The sequence below is a fragment of the Stegastes partitus genome, unplaced genomic scaffold (genome assembly GCF_000690725.1).
Source record: "Stegastes partitus isolate 25-593 unplaced genomic scaffold, Stegastes_partitus-1.0.2 Scaffold97, whole genome shotgun sequence".
Lineage (NCBI taxonomy): Eukaryota > Metazoa > Chordata > Actinopteri > Pomacentridae > Stegastes > Stegastes partitus.
Window position 1 is genome coordinate 377,968 of NW_007577828.1, and position 13,504 is coordinate 391,471.

The window sequence follows — 13,504 nt, forward strand, 5'->3', positions numbered from 1 at the left end:
CAGTCAGCAAGAGAACTGTGTCTTGGGATACGATTTGTTTTCCAGCAAGACAATGACCTGAAGCATGGAGCCAAAGCTTAACAGAAATGGTCTAAAAACAAGGAAAATGTTCTGGAGCGGCCAAGTTTGAGCCCAGACCTCAATCCAATTGACAATTTGTGGGTGGATCTGAAAAGGGCTCACAATGGCCATGTAACCTAACAGAGCTTGATCAGCTTTGCAAACAAGAATAGTGTTACTAGAATACGCAGAGAGAAGCATTAACGACTAAAACAGTGAAGCGATTTATTTCCGTTCCAATTAGCCATAACTCATTTGCACATAAAATCATAAATATGTAGTAACCTGTGCTTTGCTAAACTTCACAACATCTTAGATTATTCATTTACACAACAAATAAAGAAATACAAACTCACCTCTGAACATTTCAGATTTGTTAAAAACGGATTAGCAGCACATTTTTAAAAACAATGAAAGTACTATTAATCTTTCACAAACAAAGTGCAAAAACAACTTATGGATATAGTGTTCCAGGGTTAGCAGCAGATCACAACTTTTCTCTTTGTGCTTTTTCAACAAGCAATTCATTCTGAACATACAGGAAATAGAATACAATTTAAATCATTTGTAAGATTCTATGTCAGTATAAAAAAGGTTAACAATGTAGATACCTCAGATCAGCTAAAATTATTCACTAGCTGGGGAATGAATTCTACAACAGCGACTTTAGGTATTTCCCTTTAATTACCCCACTGGGTTTACCGGCTTGATCTTGATGTAGATGCCATCAACAGAGCGGAGCACCACTCTGGGAAGGACCTTAGGTTTCAAAGTGGGATCCTCTATCAGCTCGTATCGCTTCAGTGCCATGGCAGTCGCCACTTTCATCTCATTCATAGCAAAGTTCTGACCGATGCAGTTTCTGAGGAAGGACAGCACAACAAAACAAAAAGAAAAATTATTTCAGTAGCAATATGAGCAACACATGAGATATGCAGCAGGTGGACCAGATGGAAAATAAGAGATGTTTTAATCATATCAAACAACCATTCAGCATCAGAGGTGTGTATTGTTTTACAGTGGATCACTGTAAGTTACGACCTTTCCCCTCCTTTGCACAACCTTTTTTATTGTGTGAAAAAATACATGGGCTGGTGGGGTGGGATGGGGGCTAGTGCTACGTTACACATTCACAAAGTTTAAACTGTTGTCACGGAGACAAGTACACAGTTACAAGCTGTAAACTGAGAACATCATTTACTCAGACCCACGGTATCAGGTACAGACTAACCTTGGCCCAGCTGAGAAAGGCACAAAAGCATGAGGCGACCTCTTAGAAGCATTCTCTGGTAGGAAACGCAGCGGATCAAAGACCTGGAATTTCACAAGATGGAGGGAAAAAAAAAAGAAAAACCTGTTGCGTAAATAACACATTTCCTAATCCTTATCTGTCCATGGAGAACTGGACCAGAGGGCTGTACTACAAAGCAAGATTAGTGGGTTAGGTGTGTTGAGCTTAAAGCCAGAGTTTTCAGCGTCAACAAAGGTGGCTCTCTTTTTACCTGGCTAGATCTCCATGGTAACCGATGCTGTGGAGCGAACCTGGCTGCAGATTCTCAGCTGAGGGAATGCATGATATCTGCAAACATGCTAAGTTGTACATCACTAACATCACTGAATGATGCTGTGTTGTTACAGTATGGCACACTGTAAATATTGCGTTGCCATGGGAACCAGGCATGTATATAGTTGTCGATACAGAAATCATATAAATATGTTTTTATGTTTGGCTCTGATTTGGTGTCGAGTCCATTTACACGACTGGTACTGCAGCTGATAGAACACAAAAAGTGGATTATTCTACTAGTATTTATTACAGAGAATATTTTATCAATAACATTAATTTCGCTTTGATTTGGCCAAAAGTTAAAAAGATATCCTGCATTATGGGACAGAGTCAGACCTAAATGCACTTCAATACAAGATCATGTTTAAATACATTAAGTTTAAAGTTAAACTGTAACATGCAGCTGTCAGTTGGAAATAAGCAGCTGCATCTGTAAAACATTACACGCTAACACGTTTGACAGTTTTCTACCAGCATTGCTGTCTGGAACCATTTGCAGCAGCAACGCTTCTTACTTTCACATTTTTTTTTTAATATGTTCTCCATTAAACCACGTTTAACCACCAAGCAGTTGCACACCATCGTTTCATGCTGTGCAGAAGAAGAGTCTTGTGAAGCGCTGAACGCCACCTTTTATGTGAACACGCACAGAGTGTGAAGCAGAAAGCCTGAGCTGACAAAGTTGACAACCACCTTCGTGATGCCCGTAATCTCTGACTGGGGCTTTCGTTTTTGTCGAGTCGGCATCCGCAAAGAAAGCCCGGCTATCTCAAACTTGCTTTGTAGTATACTCCTCAGGACACTTTGCATCAATTCTGTCATCAGTTTTACAGACAATGTGTAGCATGTTGTGCTCAGAGTGAAATCATCTAGACTTACATGAGGGTTTTCCCAGACAGTTGCATTTCTGTGAATTCCATACACGCTTATTCCAACAAGGGTACCTACAAATAAGAAAAACAAGTCATAAGATATGGTGCACACTAAAGGTGTGTACAGTTCCTAATAAAAGAATTATTAAAAGATTGCAAGCAGCAACCACTCACTGCTGACCAATGTTGGACTGTACCCAACACTGACTGGACCCACAGAACCTTAGTCAACTGTTTATGAAACATGCAGAAGACATCATGGATATGGCTACATAACAGAATGAAGCACTCAGAGAATCTATGGCGTCTTTCAATACTTCACTCAGTGTATATATATACTTAGTTTAAAGCAGGGGTCTCAAACTCCAGTCCTCGAGGGCCGCAATCCTGCAAGTTTTAGATGTTTCCTGCTTCCAACACACCTGATTCAAATGATCAGCTATTCATCAAGCTCTGCAGAAGCCGGATAACGATCCTGATCATTTGAATCAGGTGTGTTGGAAGAGAGAAACATCTAAAACTTGCAGGATTGCGGCCCTCAGAGGACCGGAGTTCGAGACCCCTGGTTTAAAGTGTCAGACGTGGTGGGGAGGGGGGGAGCAAGGCTGACTTGCACAACAACAAAGTCTAGAGGTCACAATGGAAACCTATAAAAGTTAATATTTCACCTTTTCCCTGCAACCTAACTTGCACATTCATTTCCTCTTGTCTTATAATTACACAGACATGTCACTGACCTGCTGGCGCAGTCCTTCCATCAACGAAGGTCATGGGTTTGGTGATTTTTCTGGCAATTCCTGGCACAGCAGGGTAAAGACGAAGGGATTCTTTTATACACATAGTAGTGTAAGGAATTTTACTGAGATCCTCCCTGAAAATAAGACAGACGTGCAGTATGACTTATCAAGGAACAATGAAGTGATGCCTCAGCCAAAACAGCTGTGGCACAGCTGTGGCACTCGCTAGATTCCACATTGCAATGTTTTCACTGCATAAGCCTACCAGTCCATGTAGTCCTTGCCATCCAGAACCTCATTGACTTCAGCCCTGCAAATCTTCTGGTGTTCTGGGTGGCAGGCAAGACAGTAGAAAAGGTAAGAGAGGGCGCTGGCTGTGGTGTCGTGGCCCTCAAACATGAAGGTTTCCACTTCTGCTCGTATATCTTCATCTGACAGACCCTGCTGCTCCTCATCCTGATGGTGAAATAACAGACAAACATATACAAATAAATGAGAAATAACCATGATAATTAAATTAGCTGAAGTATCTCAACTATGATGATTACTACAACTAACAAAAATAGCCATCGTTATATTTATGAAGCACTTTTAAAAACAAATCCAGTACTTTTCAATGAAACAATGATAAAAGTATTAAATAGAGACAATCAGGTTGGTGCTGAGTGTTTGAATTCACACAGGTTTGTCTACTCCTTTAAATTTATGTTGTTTTCTGCCCCAACTGGGCATAAAATGTTCACGTATAGGCACCCACTTAAACCAATAACATACAAGAAGTCATAATAATTACTGAACACACGCATTAGTAGTAGAAAAAAAAAAAAGAGCAACAGGGTTTAATAAGCCTCCTTTCACAGCAATAGCCTCAAACTAATTTTTCTGGTAAAGATCAGATCTGTTCAATGTTAAGAAGTAGTCCTTACTGCTGCTTCTCAGCCTTTTTTGTTTTTCAAATCTTTATGTTTTTAATATTTTTCATTTTTATGTACATGATGTACTTTTATGTATTGTGTACAGCAGACCAACGGGGGCAGGAGGCGTGGCCCGTCGGGCAAATCTGACAGATTGCCAGGCGGGTCGCGCCTCCAGGAAACCACCAGCTGATAGAGACACATTACCACAGACGTCAGTGACGTTTCTGAGGAAGACTGAAGCGACAGTCAAAACAAGGCAAAAACAAAAACAACCCAAAAAAAAAAAAATACTCAGGGAAAAAAAAAAAAAAAAAAAAAAAGAAAAAAAAAACAACCTTATTGTGTACAGCACTTTGGCCAACTGCAGTTGTTTCTAAAGTGCTTTACAAATAAAGTTGGATTGGTGGTGTTAAGTCTACCTTGGGGTCATCCTACACTATGCATACTAGGTGGAGGTCTACAACTCTAACTGGGTCACTCCAAACAGAAGATTTGTTTAAAGTCACTCTGTCGTCTATGTACTTATATTATTAGAGTCATGGTCCTGCTGCATCACCCAACTTCCACTGAGTTTCAGCTACTTGACAAATATCCTGATATCATCCTGTAAAATACCTTTATTAAGTAAGGATTTCATTTTCCCCTAAAGATAAAAGGCTCATGAAACATGACGTTCTCACCCCTGTACTTCACATTTGGGATGATGTTTTGTTGTGGTGCAGTGCCCTTTTTACATCGTACCAAGTACTGCAGTCTCTTCCCAAACATCATTATCATTTGGCATTGTGCATTAGGAATTATCTTAGCTGGGTGCACACTTCTTTTGAGAGTTGCCGGAGCAGTAAAATGTCTCCATTTATAGCCTGCTTGTCTATCTGTAAACCAATTCATAACTTTATTGCGTGAGATTACTGTCTGGCTGTCTTCCCAGAGTGTTTTTCAGATCTTAGAGCAGCTCTAACCCAGAGCACCAATACTTTTTATTCAGTGAACTCCATTGTATTATTGATTTTAAAGCATATTTCTGCATAAATGCAACCCGATTACTAAAAAACTTCTTTTAATCTAAGCAAAAAATTAGATTTATTTTGTTTTCCCTGACTGACATCTTTTTTCTCTAGTGAGGAAATACAAACATGGATAGGCAGGGACGTGGCATGCTGGGAAAGCTAAGGTGAGCCAGATCCTGGTGGCTGTGGGATGTTGACAGGAACCAGAGAGTCTGACTGGCAAACATGAACCTAGATTACCAGCCTTTGCACCAAGAATCTGAGTGTTTGTCTATTGTCTTGTCGCTGCTCGAGAGGACAAAAAGCCTGGCTGTCGCTTTTGTATCAGTGAACATTAATATGCTGAGCATGGGTTACACACATTAATGGGAGCATTTTCTGCTTGCTTTGGCTCATGCTGCACATGAACTTTATGCCATGTCATCTCTTGTTTGATCTCAGGTCTGTGGGTGTCCTCTGGTTTACAGTCGTTCAAACAGTGTCTCAGGGCTACAAACCTTTAGAGCTTGTTAGTTATATTTGTTTGCCTTTCTAAAGTCAGATGAAGGATTCTTTAAGGCTGCCACTGCTTTGATACTGTTAGTTAATACTGGTTATTACTGTTTCCTGGGACTCGTTGCAGTAGCACATACTATCAAAGTGCAGTTACTCTCTGAGCTGTTTGTGGCCTATCATTAAACAAACATACGAGTGTGTGAAGTCAGAGGTTGGAACAGATATGGAACATACTCTTGCAAAGAGAAGAATGTCCAGAAAGTCCAAGTTTCTCTTGGCCTGTATGCGGCCCAGCTCATTCACTTCTTTTAGAGCTTCTTTTCTCTTTTTTATGACTTCCTCTTAAGAAAAAACAAAGAAGATGACAGATGAGCATTTGTAGATTCACTCTAGAAATGGACATACGACACTGCAAAGTGATTGGAACTAGGCCTACAGATACCAAACAGAAAACATTCAGACTGTCAGAGCTTACCTGTATGATCGTGAGCCACCTTGCATGCTTTCCTGAATCTGAAACCGTGTGGACTGAGATAGAAAATGATGTTACTGTGGTATGGAAACGTATTGAGCCGAAGGTTATTCAGGTTGCTGAGCTCATACACTGCTTTGATGTAGGCACTTGTTCCACTGAAACGAGAATGTGGGCAAACATTAGAAACGACATTTCCTCCACTCGTGATCGAGACAACTCGACTGTATTTGACATAAAAACTGAAGCCGTAAACCAGGCAGAGCACAAAACTCAAACTGTGAAAGGCTGTCAAAGATTTAAACGGACTCACGATTCTGTCTGGCAGTTACTCTTGCAGCTGAAGGCGCACCTCATGATGCTGTCTAGTGTCATGAGGCTCACTTCGCCAAACAATTCGAAGGCCTCGTTGGTCTTTGCATAACTCTCCCATTTGTTCTGGCAACAATAAGTGAACAGATGTGACATCTCTGCGGGGAATGGAAATACTCCCACACACTCATTAGCTGGGTCAACTTTTGGCGCAAAAATATGTCATCTTGTAAGGGCCTACATGAGTTGATCATCACATCCTCACTTAGGTTTTCATTTACCCATGTGAAGTGTAATGTACATACCAGCATAATCTCAGCAGATTCTGCCATCTGTTTCACATACGGCTTCAGAACATCATAATGGAAACCCGGAGTCAAGAGCCTTCGGTGGCGAAACCACTTCTGACCTTTTGACAGCAACAACCCTTCTCCTGCAGACAGTATGTGTGTGAGCGAAGCGAAGCAGCTGAACAAAAATAACAAACATGCTGTAGGAGGAAGGCAAAGCAGACTTACCAATCCAATCCCGCAGAAAACTATATGCCAAATCCCCTTTTGGCTCTGTTAGGAAACAAGCAAAAGAAAACTTTTCTAGGTTTGACTTTTGGATGTTATCATTTAAAAGTGTATGCAACTCTGATATGACTACACTGTTAACACTACATTTCAGGACACATATTAAATAAAATACTGCTCACAAACCTGATGATGCCAGAATGGTTTTCGCATAATCTGGATGGTGAATGTTGAGATAACAAGCAACGGGACCAAACCATACGGGGAAAGCATAAGGATACTGCTCTCCCCATTTAACTATCGTGTCCAAGTCTGTCCCGTCTTGTTTAAACTAAAAGAGAAATACCAACAGTGAAACACTTGTGATAAGATAAGATAAATCTTTATTGTCATTGTACAGTCACACTTTTGTACAATGACATTTGCATCTCATCCACAATGGTGCCAAAAAAAAAAAAAAAGGACACGCCACTGTCAAAGATGAGCATAAACAGTTCACTTAACGCATCCATCTATCCATTATCTATACACCGCTTAATCCTCACTAGGGTCGCAGGGGGCTGGAGCCTATCCCAGCCAGGGGACACCCTGGACAGGTCACCAGTCTATCACAGGGCTACACTTAGAGACAGACAACCAAGCACACTCACATTCACACCTACGGACAATTTAGAATCACCAATTAACCTCAACATGGTTTTGGACCTTGTGGGAGGAAGCCAGAGAACCCGGAGAGAACCCACACTGCACGGGGAGAACATGCAAACTCCACGCAGAAAGATCCCGGGTGTCCTCACTGGGATGCGAACCGGTGACCCTCTTGCTGTGAGGCAACAATGCTAACCACCGAGCCACCTTGCAGCCCCACTTAACGTGTCAGATATGTCAAATAAGCAATTCGCCATAATAAACATTATGTACAGTTCTGAATATTATCAGAAAAGAATAAAGATTATGTTCATCATATATAAGCAATATATACATAAAAACGATCAAATTAAATAATGTGCAGAGTAAAGTGTCTCAAAATGAGCTGTAAGGTGCAGAGAGCATGTATTGTAACATACAGAACACCAGATGCATGTCTTTTTTTTTTTTGCAGTGACAAAATCATTTAGAACTTGAGTTAAAGTAGCTGCATCCCAAGTTTACTCAAATTTTTTATTAAGACTTTTGTCTTTTGTTATCATGAGTAAAAATGTGTTTGGTGTCAAAGGGAAAGTACAAAACTGCTACACAGAATGACTCCTTACAAAGATTACTCATTCAAATCATCAGCTCATCATCAAGCTCTGCAGAGAAGCCTGAAAACGATCCTGATCATTTGAATCAGGGGTGTTGGAAGAGAGAAACATCTAAAACATGCAGGATTGTGGCCCTCGAGGGCCAGGATTGCCCACCCCTGCAGTCTACACCCACATGATTTAAGACATCACTACCACATACCAAATCATCTGAACTAGACTTAAACACGTTATAACCTGTTGCACTTCAGTTTATTCTCTTGAAACGATGCTGCTGCTGCTGCTGCTGCAAGCCTCAAATCATCACCTGGAGCACGTGTCCAAACAGCCAGTTTGGCGGTGGTCCTGGAAAAGCTTCAACGTGTCGCATCACATCCTTTCTCCGCAGGTATAGAACCGTTGATTTATAGACAACGGCGACAAGGCAGAGCACAGCAAAGATGTGAGGCCAGTTCAGCTGTAAGTTCCCCAGAGCTTCGGCAAACGCCATACCGACGATCTCCGAGCTTCAGCTGGCGGTGGGAAAGAAATGCAAAAAAAAAAAAAAAAGCTTTTTGTGCACCTCAGGGGTCGACCTAGTTGTGGTAAACACTGGAGCGCAGAGCAAATCAATTGGATATGCGTGGAGGGCGTGTCCCCGCGCGGTGGGTTTACGTGCTGACGGAATTCTGGGAGTCTCGAGCGCACGAATAATAACTTTGATGAGAAAAGTTTTGATGGCATTCATTAGATAGAGCAGATATCGTCTCTATATCTATATATATTTTGATATTATAAGGAAGTATTTAATTATTCAATTTTAAAAAACTTTATGGGTAACCTGGGTCAATTTAACACTGAGGTCCACTCAATTGGTTTCTGTTTGTTTTTGTTATTTACTTTAAACGACGTCACTGAACATTACACGAGATGTGATGTAATGTTTTAGAGCACAGGGACTTTAACACAAGAGATTTTACATGTTGTCCTGCAGGTTTTAGACGTTTCAGGTGTGTTGCAGTACGACAAAGGTCTAAAACCTGCAGGACAGTAGCTCAGGAGGACCGGAACTGGAGATCCCTGGTGTGTGTATATATGTACAGTCGTCCTCAAATGTATTCATACCCTTCCGTTAAAGAAAAGGTAAAATTCACAATAGTCACTCAAATAACTAGAAACTGGAAAAAGTAAAAATAAATAAAAATTTGCTAAATTAGAATTTGGTGAAATACAGACATTGCGTTTGAATTGCGGTGGAAAAGAATAATTAAAAAAAAAACAAAAAACAACAACAACTGTCCAGGACAAATTAGAGCACTTTGCTGATGAGCAGTGGGCCAGAATCAAAATACCTGTCAACAGGTGCAGAAGTCTGATTGAGAGTTACAGAAAACACTTGATGGCAGTGTTTGGCTCAAAAGGTTGTCCAACAAAAGATTAGTTTATGGGTCCCATCATGCTTGTTTGCTTGTTTTTTTTAATTTGTTTTAAATATTTCTGTTGAACCACAATTCAAAAGCAAGGTCATGATTTTCATTACATTTTTATTTATTATTACTTTTGTCAGTTCCAACTTATTTCAGTGACAGCTGTTTCCCCCCCGCCTTCTTTAATGGGAGGGTATGAATACACTTGAGGATGACTCAATATGTCACATATATTTTATCTTTTCATGGGGCAGCGCTGTACAGCTTATATGACAGTGTAAATTTACTGTCCCCTCAAAATAACTCAATACACAGCCATTAATGTCTGAACCGCTGGCAACAAAAGTGAGTACACCCCTAAGTGAAAATGTCCAAATAGGGCCCAAAGTGTCAATATCATGTGTGGCCACCATTGTTTTCCAGCTCTGTCTTTAACCCTCTTGGGCAGGGAGTTCCCCAGAGCTCCACAGGTTGCCACTGGAATCCTTCCCCTCCTCCATGACAACATCACAGGGCTGTTTGGATGTTAGAGACCTTCTGTTTGCGGACGCCCCACAGATGCTCAATAGGGTTCTTTATAACTGACGGTTTTGTGCTATTGCAAATAATCTAAACATCTAAAGCATCTAAAATGTTTGCACTGTGCTATAGGAGGCTTTTTATTAGTGTATTATTATCTTAAATTGCCAGCAGGGGACAAAATGAAGTTTTCTGATTTGGAATGAATTGAATATAGTGTTAAGGTTGTGCTTCAAAGAGCATGTAAATGGATGAAACAGCAGATTTAAAATGGTTAAGACCTCAGTGTTTGTACGCTTGTCGTGCTTCTGTGACTCATACTGAACTCACGTCTTTCTCATCTTGCAGGCTTTTCCGTTGTCGCACTTTTGAGACATTGTGATTGTCATCTGTTTTTGCTTCCCTTTACCTGATAAACGCTTTGAACTTTCACAATGCTCAAATGAACCGTTGCTGCAGATCATGTCTACCAAAGTCTGCTTAGGTTTGAGCTTGGTAGATGAATGAACCGTGCAAATAGCTTCATCACAGTTTTCTCACGGAATTTACGAATCATCTAATCGATGTATAAAACAGCATAAACTGTGTACAAAGCCGACATCTCTGTATAGAGAAAATAATCGTGTCACTCCTGCATATGCTGCAACACCTATACTAATGCAAACAGTGAAATAAACACGACATCATCAGAAAAACAGTGTGGGTTTAAGCAATGCGAAATTTCCTCTGCACTCGTTGTTGGACCACTTCCTATGTGTCAACTAGAATTTAGTCTTATGATGCGATGCAGATGCTATGAAGTGTATTTAGATGAACAGCCACCGTGTAACCACAGAGGGGGTGTTTGTTTTCTGCTCAGTATTGGTTTTCTTTCCGAAGACACAGGAACTCTTTAACCACGATGCAAAAAGGCTTTATTCTTATTTTTATACAGATTGTTTGGATATCATCCACCTTGTCAAGAAGTGACGGTAAGTAACTGACTTAACCATTAACATCAGAATGTATTTGAAAGTTTTGTAAATTTGTTCATGGTTTACATTTTTCAAGCGACTATTATTAATGCACAACAACTGATGTTTTAACAGCGGCACATTACCTTCATTTCCTGCTGGGATGTAAAGCTGTGATACCTTGTCAGTATTACAGCCAACAGTCAGAGGCTTTCAGCTGGTTTTACAAGAAGGATGAAACTAGTACGGAAACCCAGATATTTCATCAAAATAAGAACGGAGTACAACACCATCAAGACTCTACCAAAAGAAGTGTTACCAGCAATCTTTCCTTGGTCATCAGTCATGTCACTGAGAGCGATGAAGGCATGTACTCGTGTCAAAACTGTGATAAAGGCAACTGCCAGAGGGGACAGACCACAGTCATCAGAGTCAACAAAGGTTTTAATGGCTACGATTGTCATCTCATTTCATTTCTAAGACATATCAACATTCTGTAGTCATTCTGTTCCATTTTTAAACTGTTTGTTAAAGCCCATCCTTAAAGCCTTTTACTTTTTTTTTCCCTCCAGAAATTCGGCATGCAACTCAAAGGACAGTTTACATTCCTGCAGGCAACACTTTTAAGCATCCACGTCCGAGTGAATTTAACACAATGGACATAAAATGGACTTTTGACCCGAGTAATAAGACTGCTTCCGGCAAATCAGCACCAAGACCAGGAACACTGACTTCCAACGTATATATTGTAAATGTCAGCGTTGCAGATGCTGGGAAATATACCTGCTGGGGCTGCGGTAAACAAAAGCTGCTTGTTATCAATTTGTGTGTAATTACAGGTAAGAAATCAGGAGCTAAAACAATATGTTTCACCAAAAGAACGAGATACTTACGACCTTTTTTTTTTTTGTTGCATTACAGTTCACCACAATAAGGATCTATCACCTAGTTCTTGTGCTGTGATGTGTGACGTGGATATCAATGATCGAAACAGAACTTCACATGTGGAAATAGGCCCGATGACTGTATCAGTGGATGTAGATGCAAACGGATCCTTAATCTGCAGAGCAGAGCAGAAGTTCGACGGATACACCACAGCTACCAGCCCTAACGTGCCATCTACAGCATTTAACACAACACCAGGTGGAGGTTTTGCCATATATTGCTCTAAAGGGAATTTGTGAGTTGACAACTATTAATACTTTTTTTTGTTTTTGGCTTCACAGGTGGACATAAAGAGCCGGAATACCAGACATCAGTTGTTTATGGAGTATCAGTGGCCCTTTCATGTCTCAGTTTAATGGCACTTTTAATTTTTTACCTCAGATTAAGATTGTGGGAAGGTAAGCTTTGCAGCTCTTTGTCTTGTTAAAAAAATGCTTATTTTGGTTGTTAGTTGCTGCTTCCTTGTGGTTTTTTGTTTGTCCTTTTTGACTCTGATTCTGTTTCTCTTCCTCCAAAGCATGTTCCGTTCACCGTTGTAGCTGTGGCTTGGCCGGCAGGGTAAGTGTTAGATGATTTCAATGATGTAATTTTAAGCAACCTACCATGCTGTTGTTCAGGTAATGAGAATTCTCACTTCTTACTGCAGGCAGAAGAGGAGACTCCAGTGGTTTACTCATCAATCATCATCAGGAAGACTGCTAAAGCACACACTCGTGTAACTTACAATGATTGTATCTATAGTGAAATAAAGGTATAGAGAAAATATCCCAGGTTAAAATGATCAGTGAATGTTGGAATCATTTAGTAATTTATTCCTCAAACATTATGTGTAGGACAAAGTGAGTATGTCTTCGCCCACATTGTCCCGAAGGGAAATTCTAAAACACTGACTCTTTTTTTCCAGTGATCAAACAGATTAATAATATCTGATTGAATTCCCCCTCACAACAAAAGTGTTGTTGTTTTTTTCCCCTCTCTGAAACAGGGAAGGCTTCAGACTATACTGGTCTATGTGAATTAAAACTTTGGGTTTGATGCCACTGTAATGTTACAGTGCTTTAGGTAAAGATATTGTTCTTAGATACTGTCGGCGAATACATTCATGTACATATTTTTTTGTGACTATTTATCCCTTTCTTCTACTCTATTTATCTGTCAGATTGTTACTTTGCAGATTAAACATTATTAATTTACTCAACTGTATGCAGAGAAGTTAATCCTCAAAAAACAACACCATTAGAAGGCTGCTTACATTGGGAACATTCACTCTTTTAATGAACTTTTATTAAATTTCACTACATTTTTTTTAAAAAACACAGTCACTTTAATTTTCTACACTTTATTTTACAGCTATATCGGTTTGCAGATTCAGGGTATACCAACAAAAGGCATGATCAGGTGATAAAATATAGCTGTAGTAATGGATTCACTATGCAAGAATGGATCAGGCTAAATGAAGCAGACACCTCCATGACCA

The 13,504-nt window shown here is 40.1% G+C and overlaps 2 protein-coding genes across 3 annotated transcripts; one reads left to right on the plus strand and one right to left on the minus strand.

Moving 5' to 3' along the window:
* Window positions 1–260: 260 nt before the first annotated feature.
* cyp4t8 (cytochrome P450, family 4, subfamily T, polypeptide 8) lies at window positions 261–8,694 on the minus strand. The gene is made up of 12 exons (XM_008277422.1): window positions 8,512–8,694; window positions 7,147–7,291; window positions 6,961–7,005; window positions 6,748–6,875; window positions 6,444–6,568; window positions 6,134–6,288; window positions 5,893–5,999; window positions 3,502–3,692; window positions 3,237–3,370; window positions 2,507–2,571; window positions 1,292–1,374; window positions 261–922 (listed from the first exon to the last, which is right to left on the minus strand). The coding sequence occupies exons 1-12, from the start codon at window positions 8,692–8,694 to the stop codon at window positions 745–747; spliced, it is 1,539 nt and encodes a 512-aa protein (XP_008275644.1). The 3' UTR covers window positions 261–744.
* Window positions 8,695–10,902: 2,208 nt separating this feature from the next.
* Window positions 10,903–13,221, plus strand: LOC103354122 (uncharacterized). 2 transcript variants are annotated; one of them, XM_008277393.1, is made up of 7 exons: window positions 10,903–11,100; window positions 11,218–11,523; window positions 11,655–11,921; window positions 12,004–12,225; window positions 12,309–12,425; window positions 12,545–12,585; window positions 12,674–13,221. In XM_008277393.1, the coding sequence occupies exons 1-7, from the start codon at window positions 11,031–11,033 to the stop codon at window positions 12,782–12,784; spliced, it is 1,134 nt and encodes a 377-aa protein (XP_008275615.1). In that variant the 5' UTR covers window positions 10,903–11,030; the 3' UTR covers window positions 12,785–13,221. The 2 variants fall into 2 exon arrangements, with proteins under 2 accessions (XP_008275615.1, XP_008275616.1); XM_008277394.1 differs by lacking the exon at window positions 11,655–11,921 and having other exon boundaries at window positions 10,905–11,100; window positions 12,124–12,225.
* The last annotated feature ends 283 nt before the right edge of the window (window positions 13,222–13,504 follow it).

Bases quoted from the DNA above. Each gene is read 5' to 3' on its own strand.
- LOC103354122 (XM_008277393.1), top strand. From the start codon at position 11,031: ATGCAAAAAGGCTTTATTCTTATTTTTATACAGATTGTTTGGATATCA. The intron at 11,922-12,003 runs GTAAGAAATCAG...GTTGCATTACAG, and splicing joins CAATTTGTGTGTAATTACAG to TTCACCACAATAAGGATCTA. The intron at 12,586-12,673 runs GTAAGTGTTAGA...TTCTTACTGCAG, and splicing joins GCTGTGGCTTGGCCGGCAGG to GCAGAAGAGGAGACTCCAGT.
- cyp4t8 (XM_008277422.1), bottom strand. From the start codon at position 8,694: ATGGCGTTTGCCGAAGCTCTGGGGAACTTACAGCTGAACTGGCCTCAC. The intron at 7,292-8,511 runs GTGATGATTTGA...TTTCTCTTTTAG, and splicing joins TGTTTGGACACGTGCTCCAG to TTTAAACAAGACGGGACAGA. The intron at 7,006-7,146 runs GTTTGTGAGCAG...GTTTCCTAACAG, and splicing joins AACCATTCTGGCATCATCAG to AGCCAAAAGGGGATTTGGCA.